Source organism: Grammomys surdaster, unplaced genomic scaffold (genome assembly GCF_004785775.1).
Source record: "Grammomys surdaster isolate TR1022 unplaced genomic scaffold, NIH_TR_1.0 130, whole genome shotgun sequence".
Classification (NCBI taxonomy): Eukaryota; Metazoa; Chordata; class Mammalia; order Rodentia; family Muridae; genus Grammomys; species Grammomys surdaster.
The window spans coordinates 2,156,596-2,182,611 of NW_021604588.1; the positions used below are offsets into that span (position 1 = coordinate 2,156,596).

General features: G+C 41.6%; 1 protein-coding gene and 1 pseudogene across 4 annotated transcripts in view; both read left to right on the forward strand.

Annotated features, from left to right (window-relative positions):
• The window catches only part of Abl2 (ABL proto-oncogene 2, non-receptor tyrosine kinase), an 82,440-nt gene that overhangs the window by 37,654 nt on the left and 18,770 nt on the right, over positions 1 to 26,016 (forward strand). For all 4 annotated transcript variants that reach the window (XM_028758250.1, XM_028758267.1, XM_028758259.1 and 1 more), the window contains exons 2-3: positions 22,170 to 22,232; positions 23,782 to 23,952. In XM_028758250.1, coding sequence (XP_028614083.1) covers positions 22,170 to 22,232; positions 23,782 to 23,952 — 234 coding nt within the window. The remainder of the gene's footprint in view (positions 1 to 22,169; positions 22,233 to 23,781; positions 23,953 to 26,016) is intronic.
• LOC114613113 lies at positions 1,672 to 2,216 on the forward strand (annotated as a pseudogene).

The window sequence follows — 26,016 nt, forward strand, 5'->3', positions numbered from 1 at the left end:
CCATCAGTTCTAAAGCTGTTTGTGGTTCCTCTAGTTCAAATCTTGAACTCATGGTCCTCAGTGCCTCAAATTCTTGGGTGCTGGGATGCAGATTTGCTACCATGCCTGGCTCTTGGGAAAGACTCTGATAATCAGTATGAGCATCTGTGACCAGTGGAGGTTGGAGTTGGGGTTTTGACCGTGATTTTATTATTTCTCAGAAGAGTTTTTTGATTCTATAAAAAGAATTTGCTGTGTCACAGGGAGTTTACAGAATTGTATTTCGATATCCTTGTACTTAGATGTAATATGATTAAGTGGTTGTTGTACTTCATAACAGTATAAGGTAAACTTTTCAAAATGCCCCCCAAACTCTAAGACAGCAATCTCCTTAAGAACAGAATCTCAGTATCTTTCAGCTTTGTATTTTCCATGGTATCTAGCTAAAACCCCATAGAAAGTGGAGAGCAACAGACTGCTGGGGGTGTGGTAGCAGACTTACTGTGAGCATCCAATGCATTATTGGGAGGAAGGTAGTGAACTGTCAGTGTGATGATGCAGACGGTTGCTCGGTAGTTAATAGGGTGAGTGAGCACCAGTCGCAGCAGAACATTTGTCCTCAGCAGACATAACTTCCCCCAAAACATTAAGTTTAAAAAGTTAATGCTGATATAAATTATTCAGTTTCCCATCTTCCATTTAATTCATGACTCTTCTGAGATTTAACACTTGAAGTAAGTCCAAAGCATGGAGTAGCCATCAGGAGTTTGACAAAAAGAAAATGGTAGAGAAATGCAGTAACTTTGCAAAAGAATCTCGTGTGCAGGTGAGAGTTGAGACTTGAATGCAAGTGAGGGAATCTTTGCAAAGTTATATGGTCAGACTTGTTCATGTCTAAACAAAATAAATAAATAAATGAATAAAACCAGTCTTGGCTCTTTATGTGTATCCCATTGACACTAGATAAGGGCAGCGTGCTGACATGAAAAAACTAAGCTGAGAAATAGACAGTCTAAACGGAAGGCATGGGATCAGGCCCAGAGAAAATTAATTCAAACTGTGACTTAGTGTGTCATTGCAGTGAAGAGACACCGTGACCACAACAACTCTTAGAAGGAAAGCATTTTTGGGGGCTGGCTTACAGTTTCAGAGGCTTAGTTCTTTATTGTCATAGTGGGAAACATAGCAGCATGCAGGCAGACATGGTGATAGAAACGGAGCTGAGGGTTCTATTTCTTGATCATTAGGCAGCAGAAGTGAATGCCACACTAGGCCTGGCTTAAGCATGTATGAGACCTCAACGCCCACCTCCACAGTAACACACTCCAACAAGGTCCCACCTACTCCAAGGCCACACTTTCTAATAGTGCTGCTTCCTATGGGCAAAGCTTTCAAACACACCAGTCTTGGAGGCCATTCCTATTCAAACCACCACAAATTGTATTTACCAAATAGTAAATTTGTCACACTCTTGTTTTTGGTATCTGTGTCTTAGATTAAGAGCAGTTTCCCTTAGAGCAGCACCTTAGAGGTCCCGTGTGGATCTGTGTCTTGCTTCAACAGTGTTTGGATTGAACAAACCTAGGGATGCTGCCTTACAAATCTCTCCAGTCGCAGCCTCCGGGACCATCTCCTCGCTACTAGGACCAGTCAACACCATCTTCACAGTTAGCCCCTTATTCTGGATCCGCCATGACCTCTCAGATTCGTCAGAATTGTTCCACTGAAGTGGAAGCTGCCGTGATCCGCCTGGTCAGCTTGCAGCTGCGGGCCTCCTACACCTACCTCTCTCTGGGCTTCTTCTTTATCAGAACGATGTGGCTTTAGAGAGCATGGGCCACTTCTGCAGATTGCCCGAGGAGAAGCTCGAGGGCCCTGAGTGTCTCCTCAAGTCGCAGAACTATTGCGGGGGCTGTGCACTCTTCCAGGATGTGCAGAAGCCATCTCAAGATAAATGGGGTAAAACCTAGGAGGCCATGGAAGCTGCCCTGGCCTCGGAGAAGAACCTGAACCTGGCCCTCTTGGATCTGCATGCCCTGGGTTCTGCCCGCACAGACCCTCATCTCTGTGATGTCTTGGAAAGCCACTTCCTGGATGAGGACGTGAAGCTCATCAAGAAGATGGCATCCACCTGACCAACCTCCGTAGGCTGGCAGGGCCACAGTCAGCGCAGACTGCCGTGTACCAGGCATCTCTGGGTGTGGATCTCTGAGCACCTCACTCTCAAGCGCGACTAGGAGGCGTCTGTGCCTTCAAGGGGCTCCCTCCTCTGCTCTGCACCAGCCCACCTCAGGACCTCCACCAGAATGAACCTCTCAAGCCACTAGGCAGCTTTGTAACCGCCCTGGAGCTTCTCCCAAGTCTTAGACCAAGTAAAAATAAGGCTTTTTGATACAGCACACATGTTCCAGTTTTTAGCAAGGTTAAATGCAAGAATGCATGAGAAGCTAAGAATGATTTGAAAAGAGCAAAGCAATTAACTAATACAACCAATACACTTTCTTGATACTTATATTTGGGAGACCTGAGTGAATACTTGGTATATTGAAACTAACTGATCCTTATTTAACTACTAGTGACCTTTTGTTTTATATTTCCTTAGTGTACATATGTGACTACATCTTCCTAATCCAGCCATTTAGAAATACATACTTACTTAAAACAGAAACTTCAAAGAATTATTGTTGTACTTCATAGCTTTCCTGACATGCAGAAAGCCCTGGGTTAATCCTTAAGACCATATAAACTGGCTGTGGTAATGCACACCTACAGTCCAGCTACTCAGAACATAATGCAAGCAAACCAAAAATAAAAACCTCCCAAAACTCTTCTTCATTGACTAGCTCCTTGCCTTTTCTTTGTCTTCCACTTGTTTTAACTTGGGCTGGTTGTATACCCGAGGATGACCTTGAACTTCTGGTCCTCCTGCTCCCACCCTTCCAGGAGCTGAGAGTTCATCTGTCTGTCACCATACTGGGCTTCTCATGGCTCTTTAACATTTTCTAGTTGCCAACTAGCTAAATCTGGAGTTCTTGGTGTGGCTTCAGGGCTTTTCTCAATCGAGTCTTCTTTACCTCCCTCCTATTTTTGCTATCTCAGCACTTTATTTAATGCAAACATACTTTCTGCACTCAAAACAAACAGATCTTGAGCCCATAATATGTAGTTTTTCATTCAGAATGTCTTACAGTGCTACATTGTCCCTGAACTGGAATGCAATTCTCAACCTTCCCGATGCTATGACCCTTTAATATAGTTTCTCATGTTATGGTGGCCCTCAACTATAAAATGATTTTTGTTGCTAATTCATAATTGTAATTTTGCTATTGTTATGAATCATAATACAAATATCTGATATACAGCATGTCTGATAGATATGTGACCCCTGTGAAAGGAGTCAAAGAGGTTGTGACCCATACTTGAAATATGACCTGTTGGTGAGTTAAAGTGTTGGGGAATATACCTGGGCATAGATCTCATTTTTATAGTCTACTCACATATCTCTTTTTATAGTGTGTGGCAAAAGTAGATACTAATGGATACATTAAAATTATTGATAGGGACACATTTTAGAACTTCCCATATGTGATGATTAGTATTGTCAACCTGACACATTGAAGGCAAGCCTTTGGCATACCTTTGACAGATTATCTGCATTAAAGTTAGCCTCTGAGAATGTCTGTGAGGGATTGTGTTGGTATTGGTAATTGATTGAAAAGATTCGTCATTTTTAATTTGTTGAATACTTTACATCATTACCACCTCCTCCAGTTCCTTCCATGTTCCTCTATTCTCTCTTCAAATTCATGACCCTCTTTAGTGTATTTAGAGCTGACCACTGGATGTTGGGAGAAAACAGATTCTCCCGTTATCTTATCGGCATCTACTGATTACCTATAGCGCTTCACCTAGGGGTGGGCTTTGTGACATTTCTCCTATCCAAATTAGCATGTCAGTTGGTGTTGTCAGGAGTACTAGTAACCATGCTTTTATGCATTATTCTCTGTTCCACAATTATGAATGTGGTGTGAAGGACCAGCTCCTCAGACTCCTGCCTCTGTGATTTCACCTGTATGATGGACTGTAACATGGAATTGTAAGCCAGAATAAGCCCTTTCTCCCTTAAGTTGCTTTTGTCGGGGTATTTTATCACAGCAACAGGAAAAGAAACTAAGACACTGGATTGACTTGTTTTTTTTATATTCACACAGACATATGTGCATTTTATGTACAGAAGCTGTGGTATAGTTGGTGTGTGATATGGTGTGTGTGTGTGTGTATGTGTGTGTGTGTGTGTGAGAGAGAGAGAGAGAGAGAGAGAGAGAGAGCGCACAAGCACACATACACAGTTGTTGCATGCTTCCCTAGTTTCAGTGAAACAGCTGACTGCTTATGTTACAAAGGACTGTATTCTAGGTCTTTAGGAATGATCTAGGTTTATTGTCAATCCCTCCCTAGGAATGTCAGCTCCGAGCTTGCATTGAGGTCACTGTACCAGGTGCTAGCTGCATTGACTTTGGGAATTCCGTGGGGGAGAGAGGATTGGCGCATTCCTCTCATCCCTTAGATAGCTCATTGTCTTTGCTTTTACTACACAGGCAGTGATGCACTTCTGCCAAGATGAAAAGATCTTGGAATGCTGAATTCCATATATTCTTTTGTGTGGAATTCTCTCTTTCTTTGACATATACACACACACCCCATACCATAGTAAGGCCCCCACTAAAAACCTTTATGATTATGAACAAAAGTTATTTATATCTAAAATAAATTAAGATAAGCCAGGGTGGGCTGTACATTTTTGCCTATAGATAATTGTAAAATTTGTCTTCTGTGATGTGCTGGTTACAGTATTTTCAGTTTTCATGGACATGAAAATAATTCAACAACTTTTAATGCTTTGCCTATCTTCTATTTTCTTCATTTAAAATTTTTGATGTAGAATTTTTTATATAATTCCATGAATTTAATTATTTGCTTACTTAGTTTTTTTGAGACAGGTTTTATTACATAGCCTTTGCTGTTTTTAAACTCTCAATTCTCCTGCATCAGCCCTCCCAAGTCCTGGAATTACAGGCATGTGCTACCATATTTGGCACGCTGTATGAACTCTAACATTTGCAAATTCATGTCCCACAACTAAGAGAACCGTTCTGACCCCAGAACACATCATTGTAGAACTTTGGAGAGTTGGAGTCTCCTTTGGATTGAATAATCATCAAGTAATAATCCTTTGTAGTTACATTTTCTATCTTTAACCCCTGGCAACCATTGACTTATTCTTGCCACTATAATCTTGTTTTTTCAAAGATTTCACATAAATGGAAGCATATATTATATAACCTTTTGTAAATAGCTTCTTTGGGAAACTCACCATAGTGCTTTTGAAAATCAGGCAACTTGAATGTGTTGGTGGTGTATTCCTCTAATTGTTTGGTTGCTTTTCCATCAGATGAGCATCAAATTTTGCTTATAGTCTTCAATCCTTTAGATGACATTTAGATTTTTCCAGTTTGGAGTGATTTTTAAAAAGATTTTTATTTTGTGTATGTGTGTATATGTGTCTGCATGTTGTATGTATGCAGGTGCCTGGGGAGGCCAGAAGAGAAGATCCTTTGTAGCTGGAGCTATAGGTAGTTGCTCTTAGTTAACTCCTGTGCCATCTCTCCAGCCTAAGTTTGAGGAAGTTTGGAAAAGAGCTTTTTAAAAAATTGCATGAAGGTTTTTGTATGAATTGAAAATGTTCGCAGTTTCTCTAATGTGGGGATACTCTGGTGTTTTACACTATAGGGAACTGTCCAGTTGCATTCCAGCTTAGCTGTACTGCTCCTTATTCTCCTAAGTCACGAACGTGAAAGTTTTAGTTTTATCCTCATCTATTTGACTGAGAAATACTGATGGATATAGTATGCCACCCCCATAGTATGGCATGCAACACATACTGTCAAACCTGAAGGTGTGTGACATTTAGTTTTCAAATCTTGAAGCAAGCACTTAAAAATATATTTAGAATTACAAGCTATATAGCTTACCACTTTTTTTCCCCAAAGGTTCTCTTTTGTGACTTAAACTTTTCATTGGTTCTTTGTGAGTTTCATATCATGCACCTCAGTCCCACTCATCTCCCTGTCCCTCATATTCACCCTCCAACTTTGCAGCTTACCCTCCAAAAATAAAACATACACACCAACAAAACAAAGTATCGAAAATATCTGGTCATGGAAGCTGTAGTGTATCAGTGTGTCCCACAATATACCCACAAGATCTATCCATACATCTTCACTTGTGATTGTTCATTGGAATGAGTAATTGGTCTAGTTCGAGGTCTCATTCAAGGTCTCTGGCTTCTGTGATATTACCAATATTGGCTCCTCACAGGGCTCCTCCCTGTTACCCTGTTGATGCCCTGTATCAGTAGGGCCGGCCCTTTCATGGCACTCTTAACAGTTCAAAGATGATGTAGATTTTGGGATGGACCAACTCAGAGCCCTGGATCTGGGCCTAGGTGGTAGTTGAACTGGTAAGCACTCCAGCTTTCCCTTATCTGCACCACTAGGGTGAGCTCTCCAGACAGCCCTAGCTAAACCACCCAATGCCCCCCTCAGCAGGAGCAGGATCAGTTCTGCTCTCATGCCCTCTGCCAGCTTACTTGCACCCACACCTCCAGAGCCAGCTCCACTGTGCTGCCCAGTCGAGGTGCAAGGCTCACTCTCCCAAGTGCTGCAGCTGACGGGCTGGGCCAGCTCTCACAGCCTTGGGGCTGCCTCTAGGGGCCTTCACCATCAGGAGTCAGCTCACCTGTGCTTCTGCCAACAGGGCCTGCTCTCTTGAGTGCTGCCACAGGTGAGCAGTGGGCCAGTTCTCTAGAATACCATAACCAGTGAGGGAAGGGCCAGTTTGTACAGACCCATGACATCCATTTTAGTCACAGGTGGCTGTCCAGACTGGGGACATCCTCATGGTCTCTAGTGGTAATATGAGCTATGGACATCAACACTGACCCCTGCCTCTGCATAGCTGCAGTCACAGATATGGCCCTGAGCCACAGCATGAGCTAAGACTTTACCATGGCCTCAGGTGACAGGCTGACTATTTCCAGCAGGCTATTTCTCTCTTCCCTTGAATTTCCAGTTCCATCTACCTTCACTAGTTTCTTGTGGGACTAGATCTTGTGGGTATACTGTGGGACACACTGATACACTACAGCTTCAATGACCAGATATTTTCGATACTTTGTTTTGTTGGTGTGTATGTTTTATTTTTGGAGGGTAAGCTGCAAAGTTGGAGGGTGAATATGAGGGACAGGGAGATGAGTGGGACTGAGGTGCATGATATGAAACTCACAAAGAACCAATGAAAAGTTTCAATAGTTCAGGCTCAGAACTGTTCCACTTCTTTCTCTCTCATCTGTCCACCACACACTTGCACGTTGTAGTGGCTCCCACTGCAGTGGCTGGTGGCCCTCTGGGTGACCTCTGTTTGTGCTGCATGGCATAGCAGCCAGCAGGTCTCTAGATGTTTACAGTCAGCTTGTGTGGCATGGCAGCAAGTGGGTCTATGGAGATCTTCCCCCTCCTTCTACTGCGTGGCTTGAGGGCAGGTGGGCATTTGTGTGTGTCTGGCCCACCCGTACTGTGGGTGGAGGAGGGCAGGACTCTGGGCATCTTTCCCAGACCATACCATGTGGCATGGTGGGCAGCAGGTCTCTGGATATCCTCCTCCTCTCGCCAGGGCAGTTGCATGGTAGCAGGTGTCTGTGATCTAATTTTTAAAGATTTATTTTTAGTTAGGTGTTTATGTACATTGGGGTGTGCATGCACACATTTGAGTGCAGGTGCCTTTAGAAGCCAGAGATGTCATATTACCTGAAACTGGAGTTACAAGTGCTTCTAAGCCACTTAACCTAAGTACTGGGAACTGAACTTTGTCCTTTGCAAGAGAAGTTTATGCCCCTAACCTCTAAGCCAGGTCTTCCATCCCAATTTATGACTTTATAACTCCATTACTTAAGGGAGGTTTAGGCATTGGTTTGAAAGTTTGGAACCACCCTGAAAGGTACTAGAAATGTGCATCTTTAGGTCCTGCCCTGGGCCATGAGTTAGAAATCCAGAGTGAGATGTAATAATACCCATTTTCTGCTAGCTTCCCCTGTTGATTATGCTGTGCACTGAAGTCAGGGAACCACCCTATGGAATCATTCTCTTTGATTTATTAACCCAACAAAACAACTAAAAAATATTCTGATAGTTTGGGACTGACCAAGATTATACAAAGCATCCTTTGTTGAGCCATCTGTTGATGTTGAAAATTTTTATAAACTATATAACAACACTAGTTCAGCTTTCAAATTACAAGTTGTAGAATCTACTTAAATGGAAAAGCCATCTGTAGTTGAAGAGAGGGATAAAAAGGAACGTAGGAATCCGTCTACCTAGTGAAAAGCTGTTTTGTGAATCTTTCTTTGCAGTGGATTCAAAGTGTGAACAGTTGCATGTGAGTGCTACTCAGTTAGACCTTTTGTCAAAGCCCTGAATATTGTAGGATTGCAGCAAGGATTAAGTCAGTGGTTCTCAGCTAGGAGCGGTGTGTCCTCCCGAGTGTGTTTGAGAAAGTTTGGAGACAGTTTTGATGATCACATCTGGAAAGGGGAGCTATTGGCCTTTGGATAGAGGGCATGGTTGCTAAACATTGTCATGCAAAAGATAGTTGTCTGCATCAAGGAATCATCCTACTTCACCCACTTCTAAATGCTAGGAGTGGAAAAAGGTGGCATTAAGTTATATTAAAAAGTCTATCATGAGAAGAGCGTATTTCTTTCACAGCTGGGGTTATAGCTCACAGGCACAAGCATCTGCTCCACCTATTTGGCTTTTGTGCATGTGTGCGTGTGTGCGTGCATGCGTGGTTTTTCGAGACAGGATTTCTTTGTGGCTGTCCTGGAACTAGCTCTGTAGACCACACTGGTCTCTGCTTCCTGAGTGCTGGGATCAAAGTGTGCGCCACCATGGCCTACCTCCACTCAGCCTTTTTTTTTTTTTTTTTTTTTTTATTTATTTTATTATGAGTACACTGTAGCTGTCTTCAGACACACCAGAAGAGGGCATCCAATCTCTTTATGGATGGTTGTGAGCCACCATGTGGTTGCTGGGATTTGAACTCAGGACCTCTGGAAGAGCAGTCCGTGCTCTTAACCACTGAGCCATCTCTCCAGCCCCCCCACTCAGCCTTTTTAAATACGAGTTCTGAGGACCAAATGCAGATCCTGTGGTTCTGTCAACTGAGTGCTGTCTCCAGCCCTGTCACATGGATTTTTTTTTAATCCAAATAAAGTCATTGAGTCTTTCTCCAACGCAGTCTTCTAGGTAAGCGTGTAAGCATGTGCAAAAGGTTAAACATGTAATTGTTAAGGCCTAGAGATAAGGCTTGGTATCTTTCCTTCTATTCTGTCTTTATCATAAAGTATATATATAGTCCTTGTTTAAAATCTTTACAAATAATATCTTCGTTCTTATTATGTATAATATCTCATTTAATTCTTGTGATACTTTTATGAGTAATGACTATAGTATTGTCTGTGTGTATGCGTACTTTTATGTAAGAACATGTATACCTGTGTGTGTGTGTGTGTGTGTGTGTGTGTGTGTGTGTGTGTGTGTGTAAAGACCAGAGGTTGCCCCCAGGTACCTTCCTCAATCACTTTCCACTTAGTGAGATATGATCTTTGATTCAACCTGATTTTACGGATCTGGCTAGACTCTGGCCAGCAAGCCCAGGTGTCATCCTTTGACTACTTTCCTAGGGGTGGTATCCAGGCAGTGCCACCATCTCTCTCTCTTTTGTAGGTGTCAGGGATTCCAATTTAGGTCCTCATGTGTGTGCAAACTTTCCACTGTACCATCTCTCCAGCATTTGTATTGTCCTTTTATGGACAAAGAAATTGAAGACCAGTGATGCCAACTTGATAAAGGTCACAGAGATACAGTAAGTGGTAAAGCTTGTCCTTAGACGTAGGGACTGTAGCTTGAGTCTCTACCCTCGGTCACCACGTACCACCACTCTCTTATGCTCACAGGGGCTTCGTTACAGGGCTGTTTACAGTTAAACTTCTTGTGCCTCATACTTTACCTGTCATAGGTACTCAGTAAAATAGAGCTGCTATCATTATATATTCTTGCTAACCATAACTAGAAATAAGTCTTTAACTCATGACTTTAAAGCATCACTTAAGCCGGGTGATGGTGGCGCACGCCTTTAATCCCAGCACTTGGGAGGCAGAGGCAGGTGGATTTCTGAGTTCTAGGCCAGCCTGGTCTACAGAGTGAGTTCCAGGACAGCCAAGGCTACACAGAGAAACCCTGTCTCGAAAAAACCAAAAAAAAAAAAAAAAAAAAAAAGCATCACTTAAACAATTACAATAATATCTAAGTCAGGGAATTCTTGTTTTAAATTTTTCCTAAATAATAACTATTGAGAAGGTCATGTTTTCCTTATGTTAACATATATCACATTGATTTTATGTTCTTTGAACCTTGCTTTCCTGCTGTTGGATTTGTCTTGTTCCAGATTTATTAAAGGTTTTAAGATTAGTAATCATAAGGAATATTGATCTGTACTTCTCCCGTGATGTCTGTTTTGCTTTACTCCTGTTTAAAATCCATTTTCTACCATCTCTCCACTCATGGGAAAGACAGTATTGTAGTTGCTCATTTCTAGCTTTAGGTCAGAGGTCAGTTTTGCTACATCAGTGTCGAGAGCCCAATAAGCAGTCTGTTGTGAGTTCTCTTAAAATATTCCAGAGTGCAGAGGAGGAGAGTTTATGAACATGTCTACTCCTCCCTGGTGCCTCATACCCCAAATGCCTTATCAGCAGTTGGGTCTGATGATATAGAACCCACAGATGCAAAGAACTGGATGTATAGCTCTTCAGCAATCTTCTAAATATTTCAGTTTGTTCTTTTTTAAAAACCCTGTATTGTGTGTATGGTGTGTGTGTCCTCATGTGTGTACAGGGTGCATGTGTGGAAGTCTAAGAATAACCTCAAGTGTAGGTCCTTTTACCTAGTCAGCCTCAGTTTTATAGGCCTGCAGCAGCATGCTCAGCTTGAGATGTTAATAGCTTACCCACATTCCCATGTATCTTGGTCTGATCCTTCACCTACCACTTTGGCATATAATTCATAGTGCTAAGAAGAAATTGCATTGAATGAACATAAATTGTGTGTGTGACATATACACAATTGCATGCATGGTCGGCGTCTGGTATTGTTCCTCGGGTGTTGTACACCTTGTTTTAGACTAGGGAGCTGGTCAGCAAGCCCTAGTCTTTACCCCGTAAGGCTCAGATTACAAGTAACAATGGCATGCTACCGGTGGTTTTTGTATTTTTGGTTGTTTTTTTTATCTCTCTCCCTTTCAACCCTTATTCCACCATAATCTCTTCAAACCCCCCCTCCCCCAACGCTAGATAGAAGAGAAAGAAGGTTAGATGGAAAAGAGAAGGTAGATATCTTTGACTACTTGCAGCTCACTAGGGGTATAGAGTTCCTTGGGGCCAGCCCAATCTTCATCTGCAACACCAGCAACTAGTAGCAGGAGGGGCCAGCAGCAGCTCCTCCTTCGGAATACCTTTTACCCTTCTTGGGGTTCTGGCATTTATTCCCTCTCCAGAGACCCCAGAATTAAGCTATCTGCAGCTGGCAAAAATCATACCCTTCCTACAATTCGTGAGACAACCATAGTCAGCGGCTGTGGACAAACTGAAGCAGGCCCAGATCCCACACGTGGGATTAAAACAAAACATAGTCACGTAACATAACTGAGTTTTTAAGCCAAAATTCTCACTACAGCATGGTGAGACCATCTAGGGTTACAGGACCACTTCTTTCTTTCTGTGGTTTTATAGAATAAAAAGACAGGAAAAGCAAAGTCTGATCACTCAGCAAAGGTTTATTGGACACAAACACACCCTTAACCCTCCACACACCCCATACATACACCACACACACACACACACACACACACACACACACACACACACAGAGAGAGAGAGAGAGAGAGAGACAGAGAGACAGAGAGAGACAGAGAGAGACAGAGAGAGACAGAGAGACAGAGACAGACACTGACTGACTGACTGACTGACTGACTGACTTCTTGGATGGGAAGGGGAACCAGAGATGGATGGTAGAGCCAACATTTTTATATGAGTAGGGTGAGTTTCCATTCTCCCTCAGAATTGGCTAGCTAGTGCTAGGGGGGATTATTGGATAAATGCAAACAAAGAAAGGGAAGCTGGTTGGTTCCCACCACAGCAGCCCCTACTCCCAGTGAGAGTTCTATTGAACAGTTCTTTGCAGGACAGGGGAGAGACAAGTCCACCAAGTTTTTGTTTCAGAAAGGGAAAATAATCAAGAAACTTGAGTGAAAAGTACACGCACGTGTACTAGAGCAGTAGTTCTCAGCCTGTGGGTCATGACCCCCACAGGGTCACATATCAGAGATTTGTGTTACGATTCATAATAGTAGCAAAATTACAGTTACGAAAAAGCAGTAAAAATAATGTTATGATTGGGGGCCACCACAACCTGAGGAGCTATATTAAAGAGTCTCAGCTCTGAGAACGTTGAAAACCACTGGTTTAGATGAAACATTTAGAACAGGCAATCCATAGAAACAGAAAGCAGTAGAGGAACACAGAGTGACTGCTAATGTCTACACAAGGCTTCTTTTAAGTCCCAAGATTAGACTATCATGGTGGCTGAAAAACTGTGACTACAAGAAAAATAGACAAAAAGTTTACTGACTTGTGTCCTGTTTTCAGACCTGCCATTCAAATAGCTAAGCTCTGAGTTTACAGCTGTTTACAACACAGAGAAACAAATGATAATTACTTCATGGAATCATAGATATGTGTAAAGTTGTGGTGAAGATCTGTCACATTTTAATATCAAACTTTACCTTGAGGAACTAGTCCCTGGTAAGCAGAAAGTTCAGTAAGAGACTCTAGGGCAGTGGTTCTCAACCTGCTTAACACTTCGACCTTTTAATACACACAGTTCCTCAGGTTGTAGTGATGCCCAACCATGAAAATATTTTTGATGCTACTTCATATCTGTAATTTTGTTACTGTTATAAATCATAACGTTTTCTGGTGGTTCTAGGCAACCCCTGCGAAAGGGTCATTTGGACCCTGAAGGAGCTGCGACCCACAGATTGAAGACTGCTGATTTAAATGGAAGCATAAAATATGCATTAAATTTTGACCCTTTAAAAAAATTGTATAATGCTTTCAGAGATTGTCTATTATAGCATGTGTTTTGCTCTTTTTTACTGAGTAATTTTATGTGTGCATTCATGAGCGGATCCTGGAGATTTGGGAAGTTTAGTTTTTGATTCTTAGGGATGATGCTGGGAAGTACTGTGTGGAAGTTTTGTGTGAATGTGCATGGCTCCACTTGCCTCTCTGCCTGCTGCTGAACCTGGGCCTCGAGGTGAGTGCTCAGTGAGTTCTATCTTCGGCTTTTCCATCCTTCTAATTTCATCTGTTTCTAAACTTGAACCAGGTTGTGTGTGTGTGTGTGTGTGTGTGTGTGTGTGTGTGTGCGCGCGCGTGATGGGTTTTCTATTGCTGTGAAGAGATACCATGACCAAGGTAACTCTTACAAAACAATGTAATTTGGGGCTTGCTTGCAGTTTCAGAGGGTTAATCTAGTTACCATGGTGGAGAGAGTGGAATCATACAGGCAGACATGATCTTAGATCAGTAGCTGAAGTTTTACATACTGGTCCACAGGCATCAGGGAGGGAAGGGAGGAGGGAGGGAGACAGACAGACACAGACAGACTGACTAGGCACCCCCAGTAACACAACTCCTCCAACAAGGCGAGACCTCTCAACCTTTTTAATCCTTCTCAGACAGTCAAATTCAAATATATGAGCCTATGGGGGCTGATCTCATTCAAACCAGCATGTGTGAATTTATGTAACTTTGTGAACATGAGTTCACAAATAAATAAATAAATAAATAAACCTTTAAAAAAAAATGGGTGCCACCAGTGGGTTCTGAAGATCAAACTCAGGTCTTCCTGCTTGTATAACAAGTAACTTAGCAACTAACTGAGCCACCTCCCCAGCTCCTGTCTTGATTTATTTTTATTTTTAAAAAGAATTATTTATTTATTTTATGTATACAAGCACACTGTAGCTGTCTTCAGACACACCAGAAGGTAGCATCAGATCCCGTTACAGATGATTGTGAACCACTCTGTGGTTGCTGGAACTTGAACTTAGGACCTTTGGAAGAGCAGTCAGTGCTCTTAACTGCTGAACCATCTCTCCAGCCCCAATTTATTGCACCTTAAATTATTTATGTATTTAATTTATTTGGGGTGGGGAGGGGGTTGGTATGCTTGTGTGCATACCCTGCTATGCCTGTGGAGGGCAGGGGACAACGTGTGGGAGTTGTCTCTCTCTTCCTCTGTAGAACTGTCTTGGTAACAAGTGCTTTTAGCAGCTGAGCTATCTGGCCGCCACCCTCTTGAGTCCTGATTTTAATTACCATGTGAATGTTGGTACCTTCAGACCAAGATTGTCTCTGAGCTTCAGATTTTTGTATCAGAGTGCTTCTTTGTACCTTCTAAATTTACTTAGTCGTCAGACTTGCTTCTGAGTGTGCGCGGCAGCTACCCACATTCTCAGGCGTAAAGCCTTTGTTTTCTCCTTCTGCTCTATCTAAGCAGTCTTTAGCCCTGGGGCCTCCATCTGTGAGCCACATCTTTAATTCCATCTGCTCTTTCTTTGTCTCCACTGCTGTCATCGCACTCCAAGCTAACAGGATCCTGCTCCTGAGTCCCAGCAGCTTCTCACTGTCCTCTCTGTGTAATAGCCCCCTCTTCCCAAGCCACGGAGAGTATTTAAAGAAGTTACACCGTATGGCTTCCCTGCTCAGGGCAGTTCACCGGATTTCCTTTTGTAATTGGAATAGAGCTCTAAACCCTCAAATGCTTGCTTGCTCTGGCAGCCTCAGGCGACCTCAGCAGTGACCACACACTTCATTCTCCACACACCAGGTTCTTCCCTTTCTGCTTCAGTGGTTTTGCCTCTGAAGATATTCCCTGCCCCCAGTCAAGGGTACCTGCTAAGATTCTTTTACTCCTGGCCCAGGTTGCCCCTTTCTTTTAAATAGAACACTTCCTTGCTTCATGGTGTTGCTAAAAACATTTGTAAACGACGACAATGCTATTTTAGTTGTCTCTTGAAAAATGTCATTTTTAATAAAAATGTTATTTATACTGATAATGGATTTGATATTTTAGAATTAATAAGCATTGTTAAAATTTCTTGGTTTTAGCCGGGCAGTGGTGGCGCACGCCTTTCATCCCAGCACTTGGGAGGCAGAGGCAGGTGGATTTCTGAGTTTGAGGCCAGCCTGGTCTACAGAGTGAGTTCCAGGGCAGCCAGGGCTACACAGAGAAACCCTGTCTCGAAAAACCAAAAAAAAAAAAAAAAAAAAAGAAAAAAATTCTTGGTTTTAGTGCAGTAAATGATATTGGAGACCAAGTTATTTTAATTTTTACTATGATAAAATATAAATAACATAAAATTTGTCTTTATAATCATTTTTACTATAAAATATAAAATTCTACAACATTAAGTTTATTCACATTTTTTGTATCTACATGAAAGAAAATCAAGCTATTTTATATAAATGGAATTATAAAATATTTGCCCTTTTGTGTCTACCTTCTTGTATGCTTTCAAAGCCTATATATTTGTAACATATTATCAAATTTTGTTCCTTTTATGGATGAATAGTATTCCGCTATATGCACATACTACATTTTGCTTATCCATTTACTTCTTCTTTTATAGTATAAGAGGCACACTATAAAGTTACTGATGGCTTAAGTAGATTTACTGATTGAACAGTAAATTATATGATAAATTCTACATATGAACATAACATGGATTATGGAGATACTCTTCCAGAGAGTTTTATTATTCCCAAGAAAGAAAAATTTTACCTGGTATTTCATATTCTGAGTCATTATTTGGAGAAATTTTACCTGGTATTTGAAATTGAGTCATTATTTGAAGTAGCCTTTAGTCATTCAATTCTTACTTTCCCATGATATGGATACGTATGGATTTTTTTTTTTGTAAAATTAGTTTCATTGAAATCATAGGTACTGCTGTTGACTGTATACATCAAAGTCAGTTCTTCTCTTGAAGTGTTAATTACAATTTGTGTTTTTATTTTAATGTGGGTATTTAGGTCATGGTTTCCTGTAATTTTTACTGTGTTTCTTTTTTGACCTAAATAAATGGTACATAGTAGGCACTTAATAATCAGTACAGTGGGCATCCCCAGCTATGTGGTTATAAGTACTATTATTTATAGTACTTTATTATAAGTAATTATAAGTATTATTACTATGGTGCTGTGATTCAGGTTCAGGTTTTTTGAGACAGGATCTGTAGCACAGGCTGGCTTTGAATTTGCATTCCTCCTGCCTCCACCTAACTAAGCTAGGTGTTACAAATGTGTGTCCCATATATTCTCTTGAATTATTTTTGTCGACTGTACTGTTTAGTTATTCGTTACTTACTTTACTAGTTTGTCTCATAAATCATTCTGATTTAAATTTTATGTAACTTTCCACTCTGTACTCACAATTAGGCTTTTGCCTTTCCAGGTTTCAGCATTCACAGTTGAACCCTGTGCCAAGCCCTTTACCTGGATTGAGCCACACAGGCCATTTGTTAGGGAAGGCAATGAGTTGCTTTCTGCGTCTGCCTGTGTTTATGAGTCACCCTGTAGCTATTTCTTTGACTTGAGACTTGTGGTTTCTTGAACTAACTGGAGTGATGTAAAAGATGAGTCTTGTTAGGCGTTTCCTGTCTGTTCAGAGTGTTTGGTGGTGTACTGTAAACAGGTTTCTCCAAGGAAACACTCAACAGTCTCACCCCCTATGTTCTTGGGATTGGAAGTTTCTATACTTACTGACCTTAGCTGATTGTATTATTGAACAGTTACTGTTGTGTGACTGAAATAGCCTATGCATCACCCCCACCCAGATCCCTGAGGTTTTGGAGTGGCTCCACCCTTACTCAGGTCTCCGCCTCTATGGGTTGAACTTGCACTTTGTTCCTTCTGGCCGCTGAGTGTGTGAGTAATGTCCCACGTGTATGGATTGCTGGCCAGTGTGGAATTTTAAGGCTCCTCTATTCAGAACAGTTTAACTTTTCATGCTGCTTGGCCAAAGGCATGGTCCTGGGACCTGTTCAGCTTCCATCAACCAGTTACTGTAGAGACCAGGACACCTTGCTTCCCTGCCCAGGCAGGGATGTCTCCGAGTTGCCTGTGGCCCACGTGACAGGTGTGTAGAGGTGAGGTTGGGGTGGGGGTGGACAACACAGTAATGAAACATGGGTTACCGGCCCCTGTAGTCTCCGCTTGGGTCAGTGAAGACTACACGGCTTGTTTGTGTGCTTGGTTATCTTTTCTGTTTTATGGGGAGGGGGCGGGGTCTCACAATGGAACCTTTCCTGGTCTGGAACTCAGAGATCTGCCTGCCTCTGCTGGCCAGCACCAGAGTTAAGGTGTGTGCCACAGCGCTCAGTCTCGTTTTGAGATTGAATCTCACTGTCTTACTGTCTAGCTTAGAATTTGCTATATAGCCCAGGCTGACCTCAAACTTACTTACAGAGGCTAGCTAGCCTGCTTTTGCCTCCTGAGAACTGAGGGTAAAGGTGTGTCCCAGCACACCCAACATACTAGACTTTTAATAAATGCTTAATGAATGGAAGAACGTGAATAATAAGTACAATGATGTTAAATGCACGTCTTGATTGAAAAACTTCAGCTAAATTGAAAACTACCAAATACATTCTCAACTAAAATCATTTTTAAAAGAGGTATTAAGAATTATTAGCCTCTTAGAGAATATACAAAGTAGAATAATATTAAGTAATATAAAATAATGAAATCACTTTGAGGCAATGACAAATGCCTGACAAATCTATAATGAGAATGGTAAAAAAAAGTAACTGATTAAATATTGAAAATGTGCTTTATAAGTTAAACATTAAATATCCAAATTTTTTCCAAATTTGAATTTGTATTTCAGTTTCATTATTATAGGTTTTAAGTATGTTGCTTGTGTGTGTGTGTGTTCCTACAAATGTATCAGTAGAAAAGATAACAAATTACTTCGTTTTGGTTCTCAAAATATTTATGTTCCCTAAGTCTTTTCCACAGTTTAGTAGAGTTTGGACTCCTTTGCTGCCTTCTTTCCACATCCTCACAATCTGTTGCTGTTGCAGTGGGTTAATTGAAAGATTTAGTTAACTTGCATTGTTCAGAAGTTAAAAGTTCTATCCCACACACTGACACTGAATTAGGCGCAGTACATCTGACTCATGGGGCTTTCCTGTCTTAACTAGTGGCCAACATGGCATAGACTGGACCCTGGTGACTGAGGATCCAGGGTTTCCTTTTTTTTTTTTTTTTTTTGCTTCGTTCTTTAGTTTACTTCTTCTTGTTCTTTAACTCCTCGATCCCCAGACTTCAGGTATGACCATTCATTAACTCCGTGCTTAGTCTTGGCCTCAGCAGGAGTTAGGACATTTTTACTTGAAGATATTTTCGTTTTGTTTGGTGCTAGAGGGTAGGAAGGTGTTTTCTGTGGATATCCTGTGCAGACAGATTGGACAGGAACTTGTTGTACAAGAACAAAGAGTGAGTGGGAAGAAGGAAGGAAAGAAGGAAGCTCTGTAAGAGCCGGAGATGAGAGGGATGGGGACAGGAGGGACTGCCAGGCTAGGGAACGGAAAGACAGTTTCCCTGGCTTGGGTTCTTCTGGGCTTTTCTCTTAGCTACTGCATTTATCTTGTGCTTTTCACTTCATCTAAGGAGTATGTACCACTGGTTGGCTTTTATTAAATTTATTAAAATTTTAACAAGAGTTTTTTTGTGTGTATGTGTTGGTTATATATTTGAATATATTACCTAACTCTCCTGGGTGCAATATTTTGAGGACAACAATACCCCTAACTCTTCCCATAGCTTTAAATTTTACACAAAATAGTTCTGTGAACTCCATTCTTTTTATGTTTTGAAGGTAACAATTTGACTTTGGTAGCCCTCTTTTGGGCCTGAAGTTCCTCCCCAGAGCAGATGAAACATGTCTAGATATTTTCTTGTGTATTGACAGTTGGCAGTACAGAACTTTTGTCCATCACATTTAAAGGGACATCTAGTGTAAGCTGAGCTATGCATGGCTCCAGAGGGCTGGCTGCTCCTCTCCAGTAGTACCTGCTGTGAGTTTGCAAGCCACACGTTTATCCTTCAGCAAACCTTTTGTCGTGTGCTGGTTAGTTTGTTTGGAGATGGGGATCTTGCTATGTTGTGCAAACTTATGTGATCTAGGACTTAAGATCTTCCTCCCTTAGCCTCTGGAATACTGGGATTGCAGCCATGTGCCACATGCCTGGTTTAAAAAATATCTTTTTAAAAAAGCCTCTTGTACATAAGCTCTTGGGGAGGGAGGGGGCTGTTGTTCACTATTCAAGAAACAAATAAGAAACTTTCTGTCCTTAAAACATTGCACCCTAGAGAGTTAGGAAATATACGTGCATATAGGAGTGTATACACTTTTGAATAGGATCATCAGAAAATGTCATCCTCAGAGGGTTACATTCGAGTGAAATATCTTTGGGATAAGTATTTTAGCCAGAAGAAAAGGCAAGTGGGGAAAAAAGAAAGGCATGGTGTGTACCTGCCCTGTTTAAGGGTAGTGGCCAGCACAAAAGTAAGGGTAAGGGAGGACATTCCTTCATTAGGGCTGGATGGAGAGAGGGCTCATTGGTTAAGAGCACTCCCTACTCTAGCCAGGAACTGAAGCTCAGGTCCCAGCACCAGACGGCTATAGACACCTGTAACTCCAGCTCCAGTGGAACTGATGCCCTCCTCCCACCTCCAGGGCACCCATACATGAGTGCAGACACACTGTTTTAAAAATCTTAAACAACAAAACCAACCAGTGTGTGATGGTGCACACCTCAGTACCAGCAGTGGGGAAAGGAGAGGGAAGTGGACCTCTGTGAGTTCAAGACCAGCAGGGTGTACAGAGTGAGACCCTGTCTTGAAAGGAAGAAAAAGAAATAAGAAGGAAAGAAGGAAGGAAGGGAGGGAGGAAGGAAGGAAGGAAGGAAGAATTGGGCAAATTAACCTATAAGGAACCTGAGAGGCCCTTTAAAGATTTGATTTTTACTGTAAGTTTGGAACCCATGAAGAATTTTAAACATAGAGTTACAAACTATGACCTTTTAAAACTTTACGGGGAGTAAGTATAGACACATAGAAACTAGTAGCCTAGTGAAGCAGTGTTGGTGGAAGTGAAAAGGAAGAATGAGAAATGGATAGATTTCAGGTATTTTAAATTTTTCATAAGCTGGGCAGTGGTGGTATACAACTTTAATCCTAGCACTTAGGGAAGCAGAGGCAGGTGGATCTCTGGGTTCAAAGCCAGCCTGGTCTACAGAGCAAGTTCTAGGATAGCCAGGGCTACATAGAGAAAAGAAAACCCTGTCTCAAAAAGCCAAAAAAAATTTTTTTACATTAATTTATGTATGTGTGAGTGCGTGTGTTCATGTACACATTCACACGTGAGGTCAGAGGACAGTGTGTGCGTGTGCATGTGCACATGTACACATTCACATGTGAGGTCAGAGGACAGTTTGCAAAAGTAGGTTCTCTTCTTCTACCATGTGGGATCCGAAGATGGGACCAGAGTTGTCAAGCTGGGCAGTAGGCATCTTTACCACTCTCTAGAGCCATTTCTCTGGACTGATACGTGTTTTCTGAGAGTAAGAGTTAAGAATGGAGTCATAAATGGTCACGAAGATTGTGGCCATAGCACCTGAAAAGATAGAATTACCATTGAATGAGACGGAGAATTTTAGCATGAAGAGTGGATTGGAATTAAGATATAGACTAGAAAGCAGCTTTGCTTGGTAAATTTCAACAGTGTTATTGGTGATTTCTGGCCTTCGTGCTCCTGGAAACACAGTTATATGTTTATGTAAATTAGCTCAGAAATCCGCCTGCCTCTGCCTCCCAAGTGCTGGGATTAAAGGCGTGCGCCGCCACCGCCCGGCTAGCTTTGTGGATCTTAACTTTGAAGTTTCACAAAATAGCATAGATGTGCTATTTTCTACTTTTTGCCTTTGTTGGGTTTATGTTGGTTTCAAACCACAGAAAACTAAGTTCTAAACATTAGTTAATGGGTGTTTGCTTTGTTGTTGTTGTTGTTTGGTTGTTGTTTTTTGAGGTGGGGGGATCTCACTATGTACTCAGTATAGCTCTGAATATCCTGGAACCTGGAACTCACAGTAATCTGCCTGCTTCTGCTTCCTCGGTGCTGAGATTAAAGACACATTTCATTATTTCCTGTTGCTTGCATTTTTTATAAGTTGAGTATCATGCAATTAATAGCTCTTGAGTACAGATTATGGAACCTTTGGAAAAAATATGATTGTCACTCATAAATACATTTTGTGGTTGGGAAAGAATTGTAAAGACAAGGAATTGATGCAGTGCTCTTTGAAGAGCACACAAAGGAAATGGCCTGTGTGATTTCCTGGGGAGACTGCAGATTCACAGGGGACCTGAAAAGTGAGGGGTCAGCCAGTCAAGAGAGAAGCAAAGAGGAGGGGCTGGAGAAATGGTTCTTCCGTAAAGTGCTTGCCTTCAAGCATGGGGGCCTGAGTTTGAGTTCCAGAACCCATGCCTTTAAAAGCTGGGGATGGTGGGACACTTGTGATTCCAGTGCTGGGGTGTGGGGAACAGCCTGAACGATCTACTCGTTGAGTCCCAGCCTACACACAACACACACACACACACACACACACACACACAGAGAGAGAGAGAGAGAGAGAGAGAGAGAGAGAGAGAGAGAGAGAGACCAGGAGAAACCACTACAGGTATAATGGATTGTGTGAACAAGGCCCAGATGTGGAAGGCAGCCCCAATAAACTTACAGTGTAAGGTGTGGTGTGGGGAGAGGTGAAGCAAAAAAGTTCTGCCTTACTCATGAAAGGACTTGAAAACCAGAAACAAGGAGACCAGGAGTTTGATGAATAACTCTTAAAGGAGCTCAAGAGTGATGTGGTCCAATTTTTGTCTTAAATAGATCACTTTGCCAGCTGTGTGGAGGATGGATTTGAGGGAGACAAGACTGGAGGCAGTAGTCCAGGTGAGATCTGTGGGGATTGAACAAAGCATTGAAGGAGAGATGGAGAAGGAGGAATGACTTGAAACAAAAGGAAACCGCAGATGCAAAGTTCCTTTCCCTTCAAATGTGGCAAAATCAATTTTGAATAAATTAGGAAAGAGTCGTAAGAGAACAATGTTACATGACATAGATGAATCATTTGCCTCGGCAAGCAGCCATTTAACACAGTCCCTTGGAGCAAGAGCATTGCTACAGAAAGAACAGTGGGTCTTTTTGGTTTTGGTTTAGTTGGTTTGTTTGTTTTGCATAACCAAACTAGGGTATGAGAATCAGGTAATTTTAAACAAATGTACAAGATTAGATTCAGAAACTTTAAAAGCTTTAAGGAAGAAACAGATCTTACAAGGGCTTAGCTGGTGTGCATAATTAAAACTCAAAAGTATATTGATGGTATTTTCTAGAACCTTGATTAAGTTACTAATAAGTTCTGCTCAGGAAAAGAGATTGGAGTCTTAAAAATTAAAGAAATGAACAATTGTAAGCTATCATAACATAAAACGACATTTTGGATGCTAACAGTATTTTGTATTAAATTAAAATGTATTTCTTTTTCTTTCTTTACTGTTTTTGAGATAAGGTAAGTCTCACTCTATAGTCTAGGCTGGCCTCAAACTCCTGGCCTCAGTCTCCTGAGTGGTACATTACAGGTATGAGCTGCCATGCCTGATTCAGATGTGTTTCTGTTAGGCAGAGAGCGTCAGGATTAATCTTGCTAGAAGCACTATGTCTGTATTTGTTATTTGTAAATACATGATATTGATATATAAGATACTTATTTCTTGAGAAACTTACTTTCCCTGCTTTGTTTTGTATGAAGGCATAAAGCAAGCACTTAATTAACTTAGAAGGGTTTCTTAACTTTACTATCCATATTTTGGGTCATTACTATATTAGCTGGGAACTAACTATATTAGTGAAGGACACTTCTGTCATCCTAGCACTGCCTAGATGGCAGAAGGATGAGGAGAGAAGGCCACCCTCAGTTCATAGCAAGCTTGAGATTGAGGCCAGTATGAGCCATTTGAGTCTCCAACTTAATCCACCTCCAAAGATCTGCAAGTCATTGCACAACAATGTATCACATGTGCTTATAAAGCTAGTAAGCACTTGTTTTTAAGTTTTGTTTCTCATTTTTAGAGAACTGCACCTTTGTTGTTCATTTAGGTCTGATTTAGGTGAATGCATATAAACCAGAACTAAATTATCTGGTCATGGTCTTCCCTTTGACTACAGTATTACACTTTCAACAAGTCAATTGCTGCCATAAGCCCAGGAAATAACAGCACCTCTTGGTGTATGTTGCTTTTGGGGATAGAGTTGTATGTATCTCAGGCTTGCCTTGAGTTCACTATATAGTCAGTAGAGGATGGCCTAACTAATGCCTGTTATTCTTGTAACTCTGTGAGCAAGTTTAAGTGTACACCAGCACCTCACATGCAGTACTCACTCTGAGCTCTGAATTTTTAGCTGTTTGACTCACTGGATGCCTTTCCCTGTTTGTGTCTTTCAGAAGTTTTGCACCGCCCGTTTGGCTGTGATGCTGAATCTCAGGCACTGAATGAAGCTATCAGGTGGAGCTCCAAGGAGAACCTGCTGGGAGCCACTGAGAGTGACCCTAATCTCTTTGTTGCACTTTATGACTTTGTGGCAAGTGGTGATAACACACTCAGTATCACCAAAGGTGAGACGTCTCTAAGTTCTGCTTTATAGTTTTCTCGGTGGCTGAGAAATGAAGAGCCTGGTGCTGGCTTCTGCCACTGACATTGACCAGGTGATTTGTGCCCAAGCACTTTCAGTTTATTCGTTTTTACCTGTTTCTGGACTGATGCCTTAAAAACAATCAGCTCTATTTGCAGGATTTGTTAAGAATAAGATAATTTTAAACACTTCAGGAATAGTCCATATTGTTAGAAGTTGATGCTCTGATACAGGCTGACATCCACTTGTTTCCATTGAATTGTGACCGAAACAAGATGTAGTGCAGAGGGCTGGAGAGATGGCTCCTTGGTTAAGAGCACTGACTGCTCTGCCAGAGGTCCTGAGTTCAATTCCCAGCAACCACATGGTGGCTCACAACCATCTGTAATGGGATCTGATACCCTCTTCTGGTGTGTCTGAAGACAGCTACAGTGTGCTCATATACATAAAACAAAATCTTTAAAAAAAGAAGAAGGAGAAGGAGGAGGAAGAAGGGGGGGAGGAGGAGGAGGAAGAGCAGCAGCAGTAGCAGCAGCAGCAGCAGCAGCAGCAGCAGCAGCAGCAGCATAGAACCCTACTGGCACTCAGAGAAGCTCCTGTGGACAGACTGCTCCTCTGAAGACTCGTGCCCATCCACAGTGAGAGCAGGACCTTGGACCCAAAGTGTAAGCCTCCTGGCTCACTTAAGGGCACTACCGCTTAGGTTAGCAACAGCCTCACTCTTTGGAGCTGTAGAAAGAGAATGGTCCAGTGCTTACATTGGATAAGTGGCTTCCATTTTGTTGTTATCTGGCTCTCAACTGCACTGGCTGAGACAAGCAGCTGTTTCTATGGGCTAGTGAAAAGAACAGTTATGAGCGGCTATAAATAGAATTAGTTTCATTGGCTAGGAAACATTAAGAACATGACTAGATAAAATCACCAATGAAAACAGTAAGACTTGTAAGAAAGAAGACGAGTGGGCACATTCTCAGTTAATCTGCTGCACTCTTTTTGTTTGTTTTTTGAACCTGTAAAGCCTCCCACTATGAGAAAATGTATTTCAAAATATTTAACTAAATGAAAGTATAAAAACAATCACTTGTCAAACAGAGCCGCTGATTCCTAAGTGTCAGAATGGAGTAGTTAGTGGAAATGACAATACTAAGTCAGCAAGCCTTCCCTACCTTGAGAAAATGTTTCTATATAAAAATTTTATAAGTAGCCATTTTTTCCAGTGCTAGGGATCAAACTTTGGAACCCCATGTAAGTTATGCAACTACTGAAGAACTACAACCTCAGTCCCAATATACCAATGTTTAAGTGCCGTCAGATCTACTAAAAATAACACTCTTTAAAACTGAGTTTCTTTACATTTTATTACATTTATTTAATCTGTGTGTATGAACCTTTTGCCTGCCTTTATACATGTGTACCATACGTGTGCTTTGTGCTTCTTGAAGGTCACAAGAATGGTTGCATCTCATGGAATTGGAGTTACAGATGGTTGTGAGCTAATGTATAGGTGCTGGAAACCTAGCCCAGGTCCTCTGGAAGAGCAGCCAGTGCTCTGAACTGATGAGCCATCTGTCTAGCCCCCAAACTGAGTTTCTCAGACTTAAGTGTTGGTTTGTTCAGAGAGCATGATTACACACACACACACACACACACACACACACACACACACACACACCCCAGAGGGATAGGGACAATGAAGTGTAGGACTTCCTTTGGTCAGCCCTGAGAGTTTGATTTATTGGGACAGATGTTGGAAGAGATGTACATGTGGAGGTTATGCTTATGCACTTAGCAGGGATTCTTACATAAAGCTTGAGGCTACAGCAAAGGACTTCTGAGCCATGCTTTGTTGTGTGGTCCTTTATGCGGCAGTGCTTTGTGTACGTGTTTGTTTGCAAAGCCGTGATGAAGAACATTACTGGTTAGGTCAAATTTTCTCATCCTTATTTTCCAAGATAGTTTCTTCACCAAGAAAACGTTGGTAATTTACTAGTCTAACTAGTCTTACTAGTTAATAGTTATAGAAACTGTTAGTATTTTGTTCAGGGAC